This window comes from Aquarana catesbeiana, linkage group LG03 (genome assembly GCF_042186555.1).
Source record: "Aquarana catesbeiana isolate 2022-GZ linkage group LG03, ASM4218655v1, whole genome shotgun sequence".
Lineage (NCBI taxonomy): Eukaryota > Metazoa > Chordata > Amphibia > Anura > Ranidae > Aquarana > Aquarana catesbeiana.
The window spans coordinates 539,760,016-539,779,265 of record NC_133326.1 but is presented as its reverse complement, the minus strand read 5'-3'; the positions used below and the strand labels follow the sequence as shown (position 1 = coordinate 539,779,265).

Here is a 19,250-nt window from a genome sequence, read left to right as displayed (position 1 = left end):
TACTGTGCGCTTTGCAAAGTACAGTACTCTGCAATCACAGTTACCCCATAGCTTAGTAAAGGAGGTAAAGCGTCACTTTGCAAAGAATAGCCAATCACATGCCAGGGAAAAAAAAAAGAAAAAAACACAGGCATTTTTGCTTGCACATGATTGGGTGATAGAAGTCAGCAGAGCTCTCCCTCATTTACTAATCTCTGGAGCAACTGCACTTGTAGAGTGCACAGTCTATTTTTCTTTAGTAAATCAACCCCATTGTGCTCCTCAGCCTGCATGTATTCTGTGAGCAGAGGCGGCTCTAGGCTTTGTGAGGCCTTAGGCAAAACCTAGACATGAGGCCCAAACACGCCCATAATGGGAAAAATAATTCAAGCGATAAAAAAATTAACTATAAATTGCATTAATCCAGGTAGATAGGCAGAGGGAAGGAGATGCCGCTCACAGCGCTTCCAGACCTGTGGCTGTACCGCCCTAGTGTGAACTCGTTCCAGGTGCTGGCTTTGCGTAGACTGAGATGAAGTAAGGAAATTCCTGGATAGCCGCACACTGAACTGGTGTCAGTGCTCTCTATCTCGGTGCTGGTGTCAGTGCTCTCTATCTCAGTGCTGGTGTTAGTGTTCTCTATCTCGGTGCTGGTGTCAGTGTTCTCTATATCTGTACTGGTGTCAGTGTTCTCTATATCTGTGCTGGTGTTAATGTTCTCTATATCTGTGCTGGTGTCGGGTGTTCTCTATCTCAGTGCTGGTGTCAGTGTTCTCTATGTCAGTGCTGGTGTCAGTGCTCTCTATCTCGGTGCTGGTGTTAGTGTTCTCCATGTCAGTGCTGGTGTCAGTGCTCTCTATCTCAGTGCTGGTGTCAGTGTTCTCTATGTCAGTGCTGGTGTCAGTGCTCTCTATCTCGGTGCTGGTGTCAGTGTTCTCTGTCAGTGCTGGTGTCAGTGCTGGTGTCAGTGCTCTCTGTCAGTGCTGGTGTCAGTGCTCTCTATTTCGGTGCTGGTGTCAGTGTTCTCTGTCAGTGCTGGTGTCAGTGCTCTCTATCTCGGTGCTGGTGTCAGTGTTCTCTATGTAAGTGCTGGTGTCAGTGCTCTCTATGTCAGTGCTGGTGTCAGTGTTCTCTATGTCAGTGCTGATGTCAGTGTTCTCTATGTCAGTGCTGGTGTCAGTGTTCTCTATGTCAGTGCTTGTGTCAGTGCTCTCTATCTCAGTGCTGGTGTTACTGTTCTCTATGTCAGTGCTGGTGTCAGTGCTCTCTATCTCGGTGCTGGTGTCAGTGTTCTCTATGTAAGTGCTGGTGTCAGTGCTCTCTATGTCCGTGCTGGTGTCAGTGCTCTCTGTCTCGGTTCTGGTGTCAGTGCTCTCTATCTCAGTGCTGGTGTTAGTGTTCTCTATCTCGGTGCTGGTGTGAGTGTTCTCTATATCTGTGCTGGTGTCAGTGTTCTCTATATCTGTGCTGGTGATAATGTTCTCTATATCTGTGCTGTTGTCAGTGTTCTCTATCTCAGTGCTGGTGTCAGTGTTCTCTATGTCAGTGCTGGTGTCAGTGCTCTCTATCTCGGTGCTGGTGTCAGTGAAGGAGGTAGCAGTGGTGAAGCCAATCAGCAGGCAGTGCCAGCGCAGGATGAAGAGCACCCGGCCCACCATGGCTGAGGATCAGCACTGGACTGGGCTGGGATGTCCCGACCCCACAGTGGAGCCCTGCATAGGTGGGGGTAATGTCAGGGAGGGGTCAGGGGCTGTCAATCATAGGTTGGCACACTGGCACAGGACTAAGCTGCCTTGACTGTGGCACTGATTATCAGGAGTAAGGGAGTGGAGGGGATGGGACAGGGGGTAGAAATAAAGGCAAGTGGCTGTGGCTGAGGGATACTAGAGGAGCAGGGGTGAGGGGCTGGCTCTCTCTGATGATAGTGGTGGTGGCTGGCTGCAGAAGGGGTTGTGGCATGGTAGATGTGCGATGTGCCTCTCCCTGCAGCTGGAGCACCGAACCCCCCCCCCCCCCGCACTGATTGACAGCCGCAGAGAGGGGCAGCACGGACACCTCGTCTCTCCTCCATCCCCTTTCTATCAGCTCCAATACAGCCCTGGCGAGGCTTCCTCCCCGGCGGGACCCTCCTCTTCCCCTCTGCTTACCAGTCAGGCGCCGGATGACTCCTCCGGTTGTGTTGGGAATCTTGGGATCACTCAGTGGAGCACTTCAGTGGGGGGTGAAGAAGGGCGATCTGCGGCTCCGGAGCAGTAGGAATATTTGTATTGTCCGGCTGCTGTAATGAGTCGCCTCCCTTTCTTCTCCCCCGGACAACACAGTGCTGGCCCCGCCTTCTCCCCAAGACACAGCCGCGGCTACGTCTTCTCTCTCCACGGAGCTCACAGGCAGCTGTGCTGGCAGAGTGGCCGGAGCGCAGCGCCACCGCAGCGGCATTGTCAGCAGAGGTGGCTCTGCAATTAGGCAAGTTAGGCGATTGCGAGGCCCCTGTGAGTGCGGGGCCTTAGGCCACTGCCTAATTTGCCTAATTAGAGAGCCGCCTCTGTCTGTGAGCTATGTGCGCTCTGACAGTGTGTGTTCTGTGTATGCTCCATCTGTGCTTGTGTGCTTTACTTGGATGTACTCTGACATTGTATTCTGTATGCTCTGATTGTATATGTGCACTCTTGTGCTGTCTGTTTTGACTTTGTGTGCTCTGTGTGTGCACTGAATGTGTACATGTGTACACAGTAAATGTGTATGTGTGGCTAGGTGTGTGTTCTGTAAGTGCAGGGCCGTCTTTAAGGCAGGGCAAAAGGGGCAGCTGCCCTGGGACCAATAATTGTTGTGGGGCCCAAAGTATCTGCCTCATGCAGGCGAACCCCGGGTTACGAACAAGATAGGGAGTGTAGGTTTATTCTTACATCAAATTTGTTTGTAAGTCGGAACAGTACATTTCTAAGTCTAACTCCAGCCTGTGCTGTGATGTGGGATGTTCCGAGTGCTTCTGCGCATGCAGTCATGCTATTTGGGGCTCATGTGGCCATGTAGTACTGCAGTGTGGGATGTGTCCAGGGCTGCAAAATGATTGCTTAGTGGTATCCGAGACCAGTGTGGAGCAGCCGACAGTGATGTCACATCACCTCCGTTCGTAAGTAGGAGTCATTTGTAACTCGGATGTTCGTAACTCGGGGACTGCCTGTATTTGGCAACTATCCCAGTTTAAATTCCCTTGTCCCTTGAAGTTTTAGTCCCATGCTGTGTCCCAATATCGCAGTGTGAAGTTCTGTTACTAATGCTGTCCAGCTCTGCCCTATTGCTGTGTAAAGATGACTTACCTGCAGACCCTGTTTTTACATATAAATAACCTGCATTGTTATGTAAATAGCAGCAGCATTAATATTTAAATACTGTAGCCGTGGATCAGCGACATTAATATGTAAATAGAGACGGCATTCGTATGTATATCGTGCCCCCCCTGAGGTCATATCCACCATAACTTATGCTGAATGCTCGCCACTGGGGTGGTAAAGGGGCATGCTTGAAAGTCCTGCCTACAGCTATAGTCATTAAGCCTAACATCAGCCTATTCTGCAAAGGTAAGCAAATTGGAGGTGGAACCCTTTTTCAAAAAAACATGGTGCCACAGCAGTGTAAATCCCCCCTAATAATGATGGTCGGTGTAGAAGTGTCACCTTAAATTGGTGGTCAGTACAAATCTCCTCAAAAATGGTTGTCAGTGTAAATTCCCCCTTACATGGAGGTCATTGTATATTCCCCCTTACACTAGTGGTTGGTGTAAATGCTCCTATTACATTGGTGTCAGTGTAGAAATCCTTCTTTATATTGGTGGGTGGCGTAAAATCCCCCATTACATGGTGATCAGTGCAAATGCCCCCTCACAATGGCAGTCATTATAAATGCCCCCTCACATTGGTGGTCATTGTAAATTCCCCATTACATTGGTGGTCAGTGTATAATATACTTGCCAAAGATTCCCTGCTTTGCTGTACATGATTCAGAATTTGCCACAGTGTACTGCCTCCTAACTAATCCCATCCCCCTTACCACTACCCCCCAGCATTGCCACTGGTCACACCCCCCTCCCTGGCATTGTCCAGTACTGCTGACAGGAAACAAAAAATGCCCTCCTCTCTTTATACAGTGTCTTCAAAAAGTATTCATACCCCTTGATATTTTCCACATTTTGTCAAGTTATAACCAAAAACTTAAATGTATTTTATTGGAATTTTATGTGATAAACCAACACAAAGTGGTACATAATTGTGAAGTGGAAGGAAAATTATAAATGGTTTTCAATTTTTTTTTTTCCATATAAATATGTGAAAAGTGTGGGGTGCATTTGTACTCAGCCGCCCTAAGTCAATATTTTGTAGAACCACCTTTCGATTTGCACATCTAGAGAGTGACATTTTTGCCCATTCTTCTTTGCAAAATAGCTCAAGCTCTGTCTGATTGGATGGAGAGCATCTGTGAACAGCAGTTTTCAAGTCTTGCCACAGATTCTCATTTGGATTTAGGTCTGGACTTTGACGGGCCATTCTAACACATGAATATGCTTTGATCTAAACCATTTTATTGTAGCTCTGGCTGTATGTTTAGGGTCGTTGTCCTGCTGGAAGGTGAACCTCCGCCCCAGCCCCAGATTTCCCTGTATTTGGTTTCATCCAACTTCCCGTCAACTCTAACCAGCTTCCCTGTCCCAGCTAAAAAAAAAGCATCCCTATAACATGATGCTGCCACCACCATGTTTCACGGTAGAGAGGGTGTGTTCAGGGTGATGTGCAGTGTTAGTTTTCCGCCACCCAGAGCATTTTGCTTTTAGGCCAAAAAGTTCAATTTTGGTCTCATTTTGGTCTCATCTGTCCAAAGAACCTTCTTTCACATGTTTGCTGTGTCCCCCACCTGGCTTCTCGCAAACTGCAAACAGGACTTCTTATGGCTTTCTTTCATCAATGGCTTTCTTCTTGCCAGTCTTCCATAAAGACCAGATTTGTTGGGTGCATGACTAATAGTTGTCCTGTGGACAGATTCTCCCACCTGAGCTGTGGATCTCTGCAGCTCCTTCAGAGTTACCATGGGCCTCTTGGCTGCTTCTCTGATTAATGCTCTCCTTGCCTGGCCTGTCAGTTTAGGTGGACGGCCATGTCTTGGTAGGTTTGCAGTTGTGCCATACTCTTTCCATTTTCAGATGATGGATTGAACAGTGCTTTGTGAGATGTTCAAAGCTTGGGATATTTTATAATAACCTAACCCTGCTTTAAACTTCTTTACAACTTTATTCCTGACCTGTCTGGTGTGTTCTTTGGCCTTCATGATGCTGTTTGTTCACTAGGGTTCTCTGACACACCTCCGAGGGATTCACAGGACAGCTGTATTTATACCGAGATTAAATTACACACAGGTGGACTCTATTTACTAATTAGGTGACTTTCTGAAGGCAATTGGTTCCACTAGATATTAGTTAGGAATATCAGCAAGCGCCCGCTGGCCAGACTGGGGTGACCACTGGATCGAATGTCCAGCCTGTCGCCCAGCCCGGTAGTTGATTGTAGATCTCACCTGGAAAAATCCAGGAAAAAATCAAGCTAAAAAATAAAAATTGCCAGGACAAGAGATCCCAGCAGGGAACTAGGTCCTCACTCCTGACTAGGCAGAAAAAAACTGAAGGCCTATAGCAGAGAGGGGGATGTATATCACCTAGGACTGCCCATGGGCGTAGCCAAGTCTTTTTTCTGCCTAGTGTCCTACTCCTGTAGGGGGCGATATAACCCTATTGTTCTGAATAAAGAAGGCTGTGCCTGTCAATGAACGAATGAGAAAAAGGGATGGATCAATAAAAAATCAATAAATATACCCCCTAAAAACAAAATTATGCTAAACCTGGACTAATTATTACATTTTCCATCAAAAAGATCAATAAATATACCCCCTGAAAAACTAAATTATGCTAAACCTTGACTAAGTACTACATTTTTCCATTAAAGCCAATTGTGGAAACATTGGCACTGATTAACAGAGGATCCAGTACTGTTAAACATAGTTTCTCAAGCCCAGAAATTACTTTCAAAAGAACAAAGCCTTTAAGAGATCATTTAATAAAAAGGCATTTTACTAGACTAAACGGAAAATACTTCAAAAATAGAGGCACATGATTCTTGATCTATGTGTCAATATATAATAAGAGGTAATAATATACATAAAATTACCTAATGGAGGACTTTTGTAGGCGACACCCTTGTTAAAGAGGAAGTAAATCCTGGTGGGCTTTACTTCCTCTTTATTTCCCTGCAAAGGTAAAGCATAATGGGCTACTATGCATCGCATAGTAGCCCATTATATGTCACTTACCTGACACCGAAGCCCGCAATGTCTCCGTTGTCCCCACTAGCAGGGAGCGTCCATCTTCGCCCCTCTTCCTTCTGGGGCAGCGAACTCTGGCTCTGTGACTGGCTGGAAGTGCGTGACGTCACTCCCGCGCATGCGCGTGGGAGCAGCCAGTCACGGCATGACCCCTATTAGAAACAGCACGATGTACCCTTTGTAATCGGCGCATGCGCCGTAGTCATCTGCGCTCGGGTCTTTCGGAAATATCCCGTAAACCGTGGAGGTTTAGGAGATATTTCAAGCACCTACAGGTAAGTCTTAACCTGTAGGTAAAAGTGGTTGTACAGGTTGTACAACCACTTTAACTGCAATACAGTAGGAGACATTTACCTTTTGTTTTGAATGCAACTGTTTTTATGTTGGAAAGACAAAAGGTAAAGTATGTTTAACCACCTGCCGACCATCCACCGCAGTTGTATTGCGGCAGAATAGCACAGCTTGGCGAAACAACGTTATGTAACGTTGCCTCACCCTGTGGCCACTAGGGGGCGTGCGCGCGCCGCGGGGGGGTGGCGATCACCGCCGGGCTCCCGCGATCGCTTGGGGCACACAGAGAACCGGGAGCTGTGTGTGTAAACACAGTTTCCGGTTCTCTGAGGGGAGAACAGACAGATCGTCTGTTCATACAGAGTATGAACAGCAATCTGTCATCTCCCCTGCACAGTCCTCTCTCCACTTCAGTTAGAACACTAACTAGGGAACACATTAACCCCTTGATTGCCCCCTAGTGTTAACCCCTTCATTGCCAGTGACATTTTTACAGTAATCAATGCATTGTCTAAAGCATTGATCGCTGTATTAATACCAATGGTACCAAAAATGTGACAAAATTGTCCGATGTGTCTGCCATAATGTCACAGTCCCGTTAAATTCACAGATCGCCGCCATTACTAGTAGGAAAAAAAAAAAATAATAAAAATGCCATAAAACTATCCCCTATTTTGTAAACGATATAACTTTTGCGCAAACCAATCAATATACACTTATTGCGATTTTTTTTTTACCAAAAATATGTAGAAGAATACATATCGGGCCAAACTAAGAAAAAAAATAGTTTTTTTTATATATTTTTGGGGGATATTTATTATAGCAAAAAGTAAAAAATAATGCGTTTTTTTTTTAAAAATTGTTGCTCTTTTTTGTTTATAGCACAAAAAATAAAAACCACAGAGATGATCAAATACCACCAAAAGAAAGCTCTATTTGTGGGAAAAAAAGGACATCAATTTTGTTTGGGTGCACCGTCGCAAGGCCGCGCAATTGTCAGTTAATGCGACGCAGTGCCGAATCGCAAAAAGTGCTCTGGTCAGGAAGGGGGTAAAATCTTCCGGAGCTGAAGTGGTTAAAGTACACATTTCAGATGACATTTCCAATATAATATATAAGGTAATTTGAGATTCCCCATCACTAGACGTGTATTGAAACATCCTCATGGTAAAAAAACGGATGTGAGACTTTAGTCTTTAGATAAAGTACATGTAAAATGATAAAGGGGTGACTTTGATAAAAACTTCCTACAAAGAAACAAATGCTAGATACTGTAAATCATATGTAAATCATTAAAGAGGATCTTTACCCTAGAAAGAAAAAATGAAAAGGCAGCAGCTACAAATACTGTGACATGTTCCAGAAGGCTGCGGACAAGGGGGGGGGGGGGTGGTGGGGGTTCCAGTGCAAGTGGAAGCGGGTACCTATCAAAGCTATGTGTTAGAGGAGTACATAAAACTTCCCCTTTAGGGTGAATGTGATGCATACTAGCACATTGTGCCATTAACTTGCGGGGGGGGGGGGGGGGCGGATTTTTTTTTTTTGGATAGTGTGGAGAGGGATTAGAACACCTGTGAGTTTTTATTGTTTCTATTGCTGCCTGTGCCCCCATTAGGGAGATTTACCCTCTTTTTTTTGTCCTGTTTACCATTATCATTGAAAATAAAAGAAAATCCAAAATTTTGGGTTGTCCACAGAAAAGTGTACTATGTTGAAAAATCTAAATCTTCCCATGGGGACACTAGTTCTGGTGACCAGGGGGTCCTAGAGGAATTCCCTTAATTTGCATTTCCTCTCACTTCCTGTTTGGTTATGGGACAGGAAGTGAAGGCAAATCTCCGCAATGGGACACACATGGTGAGAAAAAAATCTGACAGGGATATAATCCTCACTTGCTCTATCCAAAATAAAAAAATTGCCTTTAGTTCTACTTTAACTACTGCTTTAACTAGACAGGGGTTTTTAACTATTCCATACTCTATCCAGAATGAGAAATCATACATTTTTAGCTATAGAGATATTTTAATTTGAAGATAATCAAAGGGTACCTAGGGATCAATTATGAACCAGAACAGAAAATTTATTTTAAAGGCTGAAAGAAAACTTTTTTTTTTTTTAAATGCAGTTGAAATTATAATCAGAGTACAAAACAAGCCTATGATCTTCATTGACAGGCTGCAATATTGTAACGCACGATCACCGAAATACTGAAGGAGGGGACATTCATTTTAGAGGTTTTTTATTTTATTTATTTGATAGACTTATGCTTTAACTATAGTAGTCTTGGTACAGTAAGGCAATAAATATGCACAAAGTTTAGTAACCTAGCCAATCAGGATTCAACTCTTGAGTGACTACAGTAAACTAAAATATATCTGCCCGTGATTGAGTTATCGGATAATCACATTTTGTATTGTATCTCTAATATGACACCTTGTCTTTCTGCAGGTGTAATCTTCCCCCGCTGACCAGTGATTTTATCCCGGATGTGGGAACAAAGACCCAACTGGTGACGGTGAATCCCTCAATAATAGATAAAAGGTAACAATAAATATTAAATTCCTATACTGTTTGTAAACCACATTAAAGTGGACTTGACAGCAGAAGGCATATATACTTATCCCCATTACCACATGTTATAAGGAGCCATGGTTGGAACAATAGCAGGAAAGGTAGGGTACTTAAAGTGTTTCTAAATCCAGGACCCTGCAGTCACCATATCTGATATACCACAGTACACAGAGCATGGAAATACAATTATTTTAGTAAATATAAACTTTTAAATACCTTTTTTCATCAACGGTATAGGCTTGTGACTTCTTTCAGTGTCTGGCCGAGCATTGGTTAAAGCTTGTAGGAGGAGTTTTCATTCACCTCTGAATGTCCTATAAGGCTGCATGACCCCTGACTTTCTGTCTAGACAGTGCTGATTGGCCCTGTGCTGATCGCATGCATCTTCCCAAAAAAAAAAAAAAAACTCTCTAGAAATACACACCAAACTGAGCATGTGCAGAGCGCACCCACGGCTCTATTCTATCAGCAGATGGATTGGGGACAGTAAAAGAAGGGGAGGGTCAGAAAAGACAGGGTCAAACAGTTACACAATGCAGAGGATTAACCCCTTAGGTTTCACAGGGAGTATAAAAAGCATGCTTCACTGTATATACAGACTGATTTTACTGTTGTAGGTTTAGTAACACTTTAGCAATAGCAAGTTCTGACTAAATATACCTGAAGAATATACCTATATACAGGTGTCTCAGTGTGATTTTACATGCCTGCCATCCACCCATTGGGTATGGCTTAGTTTACCAAGTCAACGTGTCATTTATAAGGTGGCTTGTTGACAATGTATGCAGATCCAGCCTTTTAACACTCTATGGTTATAAGCTATCCGGTGTTATTGATTGTTATCTTTTTTACTCTGTATTTTGTACTATGTTGAAAAATCTAATGAAAAACTTTATGAAACTAAAGTGGACTGGTTATTAAAATTCACTCTATATATATATCTCAATAAATGGAAGAGTTTCCCCAAGGGTTTTTTTAGCAGCAGGATATTTATAAAGCGATAATTAGTTAAAATCTTTTATTAAGTCAAAAAATAAATTTAAATGTACAATGAGTTTAAAATATAGGCTCTGGTTAGCGACACATAAACAACAGCATGAACCATCACTCATGGCAAACAATGCGCCAAGGAGACCATGGTTTGCAAAATACATTACAACACTGCTAACCACATGAATACCCCAATGCATTTCGACTCTTTCATTCGTGGTCTTCTTCAGGGGGATTTATTATTCTAGGGAAATATATCAAGAAAAAAATCTTATTTAGACAACATTATTGACATTTTGCAGTATACAAAGCATTATTGGACATTTAATATTGTGCAAAAATACATCTCCATATGTGTGGTGATATATTTACCATTCAGATGATGGAAAGGTGAGAATGTATCACACAACCAGAATTTCTAAAAACGGTTGCGTTCAGTGAGATCTCCGCATGTCCCCTCTGCACCCTCCAGAGGAGTCCATAGTCCACAGGGCTTACAAGGAGCCACGCTCTTGGACCTTAGGAGGAAAAGGGGAGACAAGGCACCTGCAATTTGGTATTCAAAAATCTCAATGAGTAAACAGCAGTTATTCTGTGACGGTTCAGTACTGCTTTGCGACACCAGACTAGTAGATACTCAGTCAAGTACTAAAATTATATAGATGGATATTATTAATTTATTTAATTTTATCATTTGTTCATTTATTTGTTGCTGGTTTATTAATGAAATAAATTGTATTGCCATTAGTGTGATGAGGTGAAAAATAAGTGTGCTGTGTGTTGTGACCTAATTAGTGAAATTATTATGGTGAATATGCTATGAAATGAGGTGGCGTGTGTGAGAATGAAAAAAGTAATAAAATTGGGAAAATATAGGACTGTAATCTGATGTGATAAGTGACACTGAGGAGCTGGTGTGTGAAAATCGATAATACTGAAGGTGCAAAAACGTGTACAAAAACATAATAGTGAACACTTGTTACCTTTGCTGATGAAAAGAACCCCATATTGGGTGACCAAAGGTGAGATATGAAGTGCCAGACAAACAAGGATGTATGACACTAAAACGGATGTTCAAAGTGTTGTAGATGAAGCCATATCTATATTAAATTGTAATATCAATATATTAATTGATTTATAAAAAGCCTAAATGATAAAAAATGTAAGTGAATAACATATTCAGTATAGTACAAATATCGGCCAGTCTGGTATGTCCAACAGCAGCGCTTACTTGGTACTCCAACCTTCCTGTATATGTTAGCAGCATTCCAGCGATCACCTCAAGATCCACTGGAAGCTGCAAGTTTGAATCGTATCCAAATTTTGTGCCGATTAGTTGCAGGTGTTCACTTCCTGCACATCCCTTCCCCTGCAGTCCCCGCTGTCATGATTGCAACATTCGCGCGGCCCCCTTGGCATTCCGGAAGGCCTTGAGCCCCGACATTCGCCGTCACCTCCGATGTAGCTCGCTCACGCCTGCGCATGACGTCACTGACCATCCAGTGGTGATCAAGGGACGCCGCTTACACGAAAAATGCTCCCTCCAGTGGCCAAAAGGGGAGGCTCAACTGTGGGAACATAAACTGAGGAGAATCATGAAAGTGTTTATGTTTCCCCACCATTCCGGGAAGCCGAATGGAAAAGAGGCACCCACCCAGTGCTACAAGGAGACACACAGCGGTGCATTCAGGATAATCACTGAAAAGCAAAACATTTATGTTGCAGAGCATATAAAATTAAATACAAAATCATTTTTCGTGGGGGCGTGACCGGGATATGAGAGCGACGAGACGTGCCCTGCTGTAGCTCCCGCCATCCGTCCGGATAATCCGTCCGAATCCTGGGCTTTCCATAGCCATCCTGCTCAGCAAACATCTTCATACCGCTTGGGGGGCTGCTCCGGTTCTTCCCATGACAGTAAGCGTAAATCCAGCAAGAAATCAGCCTCCCACAGCTCCCGGCCCGCGCCTCCGATAACTCGTGTGGTGGCCATCTTGTCTGTCCCTTCCTCCTCTCCAGCTTCAGTGGCAGTGCAGGCGGACGCCTGGATGGCGGCGGCCCTGACTTCCGATCCAGATGGCGATTCACCCTCCACAACCCTGGAGCCCAAAACAGACCAGTCCACTGCTGCAATCCTGATGGCCATCGCAGAAAGTAAGTCCTCCATGGAGGGGAAGATAGAGAAGGTGGCATTAAAATGTGGGCTTATACGGCAGGATATGGACAGGTTTAGAGGCTGCCTTACAGATGCAAAGCATCGCATCTTGGCAGTGGAGGATACCCCAGCCTCCACTGTCCAAACACTGGCTGATATGCCACAAAAGGTTAAAGTCCTCATGGCTCCCTCAGAGGATGCTGAGAATCGCCTCAGACACAACAATGTACGGGTGGTCGGGCTCCCGGAGGATGCAGAAGGCTCTAACCCTGCAGTGTTTGCTGAGGCCTTCTTCAAGCAACTTTTGGGCTTGCAACAACTGTTTCCTATGTATACAGTCGAACGGGCGCATAGTGTGCCTACTGGCCCGAGACCTGCTGGTTTGATGCCGCGTGCCTTCTTGGTCCATCTGCTTAACTTCAGAGACATAAATCAGATACTAGGGGAGGCCCATAAACACCCTGAATTGCGACATGAAAATGCAGTAATCCATCTGTGCCCTGATTTCTCCCCTGATCTACAAAAGAAAAGGTGCTCTTTCAGGGATGTTCGCAGATGTCTAGAGAAAAGCCTGATATATAACACGCTGTATCCTAGTCGCCTGAAAGTCATACACCATGGTTCTGCTACGTTCTTAGAATCACCTGCGGAGGCTGCTGACTGGCTGGATTCTATTGCCTAACAGCCGTGGGGTGCCTGGCCCCCCTGGTTATGTGCCCACAACCGTGAGCACTTCTACTCACCCTGTTCCAAGATGGTGCTGAGAGTTGCTCCACATGTTCCTTGCTTCTGAAGTTGTTCTCCTCTTCAAATTGTCTGCAAGAGATTCTTATTGGAAAGCTCGGGATTGCATGTCCGTTTATTATCTCCTCCGTCCCTCTACAAGTAGATGATCCCCTGGCAGCAGTCTGCTGCTGTTTTTTCTAGTTTTGGGACTGAAGTTTCTCCGGAACTTTAACTGTTTTTTTTTGGTTTGTTCCGCTGGAGTAAACAGGGCGTTGAGATTATAGCCTATTTATTTTTATTTTTTTCTACTCTGTTTGTTTTTTCTTTTTTATGTTTGCCCCAAAAGTTCAGACCAATGGGTTTAACCATCCCTGGTCTGTCTATGGGCCTTCCATTTGCTTTGCACAATCTGTACTGATGTTACATTGCTGTCTGGTGGGATGTGGTTCCCTGTATCCAGGCTCCTACCCCCTAGCTTCCCCTCTAGTCACACACATCCTGTCTCACTAACATAGGTTATTGCTGTATGAGTAATATCAAAATTCTCTCATGAAATGTTCATGGGCTAAACTCAAAGTTTAAGAGATCTCTAGTTCTTCAACATCTCAAATCCCAGAATCCACATATAGTTCTCCTACAAGAGACTACAATTTGATGGGTAGTAAAACACTCTCCCTTACCAGGAACTGGATGCAGAGAACTGTACCCATTCTTCATATGCTAGGGGTGTTGCCATTTTAATACATAAAAAACTGTCCTGTACAATTGAACATGTGTTCACGGATCCCCAAGGTCGCTTTGCAATTGTGGTTCTGCAAATAGAGTCCCAGATGCTGGCAATAGTAAATATCTATGTCCCACCCCCCTTCCGAAATGAGGTTTTGTTCACTGTTTTGGAGAAAGTCGCCACCTTTGGTCCATTGAAGCTGTTTGTGGCTGGTGACCTCAATAACATTTTAGACTATGTTCTAGACACCTCTAACCCAACCCGGGTACAAAACCTTGACCTCCAGCACTGGGCTGACTTAGCGGCGTTGGTGGAATTATGGCATTGGAAACACCCCATGGAGCGGGGTTATTCCTATCTATCCCATGTAACAGCTTCCTCTTCCTGCATTGATTTAACCTTTGCCAACTCTGTTCTGTTGCCCCTGGTTACGGATGTCTGTTATTTAGTGGGTGGAATCTCTGACCACACCCCTCTACAGGTCATGCTGGATCTGGTGCCTGGGAGATACAGGGGTGTTTGGCGGTGCATGCGGGTTGGGCGGCGGAGCCCTCGGTGGAGTCCACAGTGTCTCCTCATTTTAAGGCGTTCTGGGAGCTCAACGAGGGCACTGCAGCTCTACCAGTCGTATGGGATGCCTTCAAGGCATCGGCACAGGGGGGTCTATGTGTCGGCTATTAAAGCAGCCAGGGTGGAACAAAATTCTAAATCTGAGGAGCTTCAGGCTCATGAACTGAGCTGTGCCCAAACCCATGCTGCCTCACCTTCTCCCACTTCCTTAACTGAGCTGCAGATGGCAAGGAGGGCACTGTTGGTGCATTTCCAGAACCTCACACAGAGTTTTTTTTAAGGGTCGGGCAGAAGAATGGTTTGAGAAAGGTGACTAAACTGGGAAACTGATGGCCTTCCTGACAGCTGACAATCGTGCTAACATGGTGGTCCCTTGCATTTACTCCCCAGAAGGTACTCTAGTGAAGGATAGTGAGGGTATTCTGCAGGCGTTTGTGACCTATTATTTTAGGTTATACTCACCAAATCCTACGTATGAGACACAGCTCTTAACGGACCTGCAGGATTCCCTTCAAATCCCGGTATTACCTGATGAGGCTGTAGCAAGCCTGGATGACCTTTTTACCGAAAAAGAGCTGGCGACTGAAGCGGGCTTGCCTCCTTTCACAGTAACAAATCACTGGGCCCGGATGGGATCCCTGCCGAATGGTATAACAATACCTAGACCATTTATCCCCTAGGCTCCTGCAGCTATATGGGAAATGTTTTGACTCAGGGACTCTACCAGCATCCTTTTATGAAGCTCAGGTTGTGTTGCTGCCCAAGCCAGATAAAGACCCTCTATACTGTTCCTCCTACCGACCCATAGCATTACTCAACATGGACCTGAAAATACTCACCAAAATCATTGCCAATAGGTTGACCAACGCATTACTCCACCTGATAGCTCCAACTCCACCTGATAGCTCCAGATCAGACTGGGTTCATGCCAAAAAAGGCCACAGACATTAACCTCCGAAGGGTGTATACACATACTCAGTTAGCTCCTGAGGTATCAGGGGGGCTCTGGTGTTTTTCAACCTGGAAAAGGCCTTTGACTCCATTGATTGGACGTATATGATGCAGGTATTGCAAAGCATGGGGTTCAGCCCTACGTTCCTTAAGTAGATTTCACTACTATACGAGCATCCGGTGGCTGCTCTCCATGTAAATCGCAGAGTATCAGACATCTTTCCAGTGTCCAGAGGCACCAGGCAGGGGTGCCCCCTTTCACCAGGGCTATTCATGCTGGTTATGGAGCCTCTGGCTTTAGCGTTATGCTCACCCCCCCCAAATACAGGGGACTGGTGTGGGTAATCTGGTTGAGACAACGGCCCTCTAGGCGGATGACCTGGTACTTTTTATTAGGGACACAGGACTCTCCCTATAGGCGGCACTCTCGTTTTTGGACAGGTTTTCAGTGGTCTCTGGTCCCAAGGTTAATTGGTCCAAATTTAAAATCCTTCCTTTCGATCACATCCCATGCCTGGACCAGCTACCCCTACTATTCCCCTTCAGTGGATTACACAAATTAAATATTTGGGATTAGTAATAACAAACTCAGTGGCAGACTACATTGGCCTTAACATTTCCCCGCTACTTGCTATTTAAAACCGGAAGTGAAATACCTGGAAAAATCTTCCACTGTCGCTCATTAGTAAGATAAATTTGACTAAGATGAACATTTTGCCCCTATTTTTGTATGTCCTTAAAAACTCCCCGGTATGGATCCCTAAATCAATTTTTAAATCAATAGACAGTGTACTCCTGTCCTTTTTATGGCACGGAGGGACTCCTTATCTTAAATTATCCATACTACAGCAGCCATGGGGAGAAGGGGGCCTAGCGGTCCCTAATTTCTTTAAATATTTCCTGGCTGGCCAGTTGACAGTTGCTCACCGCTGGCTGACAGCTCCCTGGGATAATGCCTCTATATCCTAGGAGGCTGCCTGTGTGGGATCATATGAGGCCCTCTCTCACTTAGTGTACAGAGGTTTGAAAACCCCTTACCCTCTTACTTCTTCTATGCGGTCGGTTATAAAGGCATTGTCTATGGTGCAAGGGTTTAGGCCAACTAGTCCTGGGCAGCTATCTCCCAGCTTACCACTGTGGAGAAATCCAAACTTAACCCATTTTTTTGACTATCCCGATCCGGTATTTTGGACCAAATATGATATAAAGACTCTACAACATATAGGGGGTTATTTACTAAAGGAAAATACACTTTGCACTGCAAGTGCACTTGGAAGTAAATGCGCTGTAGATCCGAGGGGGACATGCAAGGAAAATAAAAAAACAGCATTTTAGCTTGCTCATGACTGGATGATAAAATCAGCAGAGCTTCCACTCATTTCAGATCTACCCCTTAGATTCAGAGATACTGCACTTTCAAGTGCACTTGCAGTGCAAAGTGGATTTGCCTTTCGTAAATAACCCCCATAGTGTCTAATGGTGTCCTAATGACCTTTAATGATGTTAGAGAGCGTTACGGATTGCCAAACTCACAATTTTTTAGGTATATCCAACTGAGACACGCTTTTTGCTCTCAATTTGGAAAGGACCCTCTTGATCTTGAAGCCCAGTGACCTAGAACTACTGACACGCAGTGACTCATTATCCAAACCAGTATCCATTCTATACAAGGACCTCTTTCAGAGACAGTTCAATTGATGGAACCTTGCAGACTAGCCTGGGAGGCCGCAGCTCCTGGACTAGACCAGGACCATTGGGATGACATTTGGGAGGCTCCCTTTAAGTGCATAGTATCAGCTAGAGACCGTTTGATCGATCACACATTTTTACACAGAATCTACCTTACTCCTGCTAGGCTAGCCAGGATGTTTAGCGGCCATCCTTCCCTGTGCTGGGTATGCTCCGCACTTCTTGCACATTTTATGCACATCTTTTGGGAATGTCCTAACAAGCCCCTTTGGCAAGAAATTGCGACATGCATTAGGTCAGTCACCTCCATCTCAATACCCTTTTCGGTTGAGGTATGCTTGTTACACATAGTTGAACCTTTGGCTACCACTAGGGCTATACGCACTCTTCTCACTATCTTATTGTTCTACGCCAAGAAACTGATTATTCTGTCATGGAAGAGGTCACATGCTCCAACTTTGGTATCCTGGAAATCACTGGTTAACAAAGTGGTTCCGCTTTACAAAGTCACGTATTTGAATAGAGGGGCCCTTGCCAAATTTGATAAGGTATGGGGAGGGGGCTGGATGGCTTCTGCAGGCACAGTTTCTGATTGAATTCATATGTATGCTTTATATGGTTCGTGATGTCGGCTGAATAGCTGAGGGGAGTGTACCTCGGGGAGGGGAGGTTGATTGACCTAGATATTATGATGTTATATTGTGCTGAGTGTTTTTAGGGGGAGAGAGGAGAGGGAGATGAGGGACTGCTCACTCACCTGGCTGGTATCTGTAGGATCACACAGGAGAATCAGTGTAGCAGCCCCCATGGATCTGCCAGCTGCTGTACATAAACTCTGCCGCCCACATATCTCCTTTCTCAGACACAGGCTGCACACAAGGATTGCAGTGTGGGCGGGGCAGACACAGGGGATGGGGGCTGGAGGAGCCAGAGAGGATCGAGCCCTCTCTCCTCTCCTGTTCGTGCAGTGTGGAGGGGGGAGGAAGGGAGATTTCTGCTGGCAAGAGCATTGTAAATTAAGTGAAATCTACCCTCTTAGATTCAGCCATGCTCCCCACTAGATGTTACTTACCTCCGATCCTATGACAGCAGAAGAGGTACTGGAGGGCAGGCGGAGTGCAGCTGTATCACTCCATCGCCTCCAGTAAGAGATCTGCTGCCGGAACTATAGAGGGAGCATCGGGAAATGTGGCCAGCTGTCGGCTTACTCTGTGGCTGCAGTTCTCATAGGGTGAGTCTAGGAGTATACATACCAAAATATCAAAATTGTCTCACTGGCAGATCTGTCACTGCCAGTGAGTGTCTATTAGCAAACCAAGCAGTTTCACCAGAACAAAAGCCCTGGCTGGCACAGGGGGGATTAGGGTGTGCCCAGGCACACCCGGCACACCCCGTGCACATGGCTATGTCTGTGACCTATAGCCTAAGCAGCCTAGATCGCATGGTCTCTAGCTAGCAGGCACATTGTGGGTGTTTCATATTATTAGAGACTGCAAAGAGACTATTGTTTAAAGCCAGACAGGTTGTGTTTGGTAGAGGGGGGATTAAAGGATTTCTGCTGTTGGATGTGCTCATTATAGTGCAATAAAGCCAAACCTTCCCACATCTAAAATTTGAAATAAAGGAAGCCTATAAAGCTATTATCCACATACTGACTTCATGCGGTCATTGTATGAATTAACGGAGGATCACAAAGTGTCAGGGAGGCAGGTGTGTTCGTGCTCATAGCTCATGATTGGAAGGTTCTTCTATTTTATCTTCTGATGGCCAGATACAGACAAGGAATGTACATGTTATTCTTTAGCCTCCTCTTTCTCCCATCAATACAATTGTCATTGGCCAAGGCACATTCTGTAATGCTCAGGTATCCACTCTCTGTCCAATTATTCTTCCAAAACTCTGGAGCTGTTCCTCCTGCTGTTATTTATGAACCTGGGATTCGGATTAGGGATCCCTGCCAGCTAGACAAGAGCTACTAAGTGCAATAGTATTACCAGCTAGTGACAGCAATGTGCAAAATACAAAGTGATCTGAAAGAACATGATACAACATGATAGCGAAACGCGCACCTACACTAGGTGACGCACTTGTTCATAGCGAGTACACTCGCAAGACAAAAACAATAATAACAAATCAATCTCTTTTGCCCTTTGCTCCACAAGTGGAGGGGATGTACCCCTGTGGACATTGCTCTGTAAGTAGATTTGTTATGAGGATAAATACATTTAGGGATTCCAC

General features: G+C 44.9%; 1 protein-coding gene across 1 annotated transcript in view; it reads left to right on the top strand.

Annotated features, from left to right (window-relative positions):
- ST8SIA1 (ST8 alpha-N-acetyl-neuraminide alpha-2,8-sialyltransferase 1) overlaps positions 1–19,250 on the top strand; it is a 98,588-nt gene that overhangs the window by 68,901 nt on the left and 10,437 nt on the right. The window contains exon 4 of the mRNA XM_073621434.1: positions 9,082–9,174. Coding sequence (XP_073477535.1) covers positions 9,082–9,174 — 93 coding nt within the window. The remainder of the gene's footprint in view (positions 1–9,081; positions 9,175–19,250) is intronic.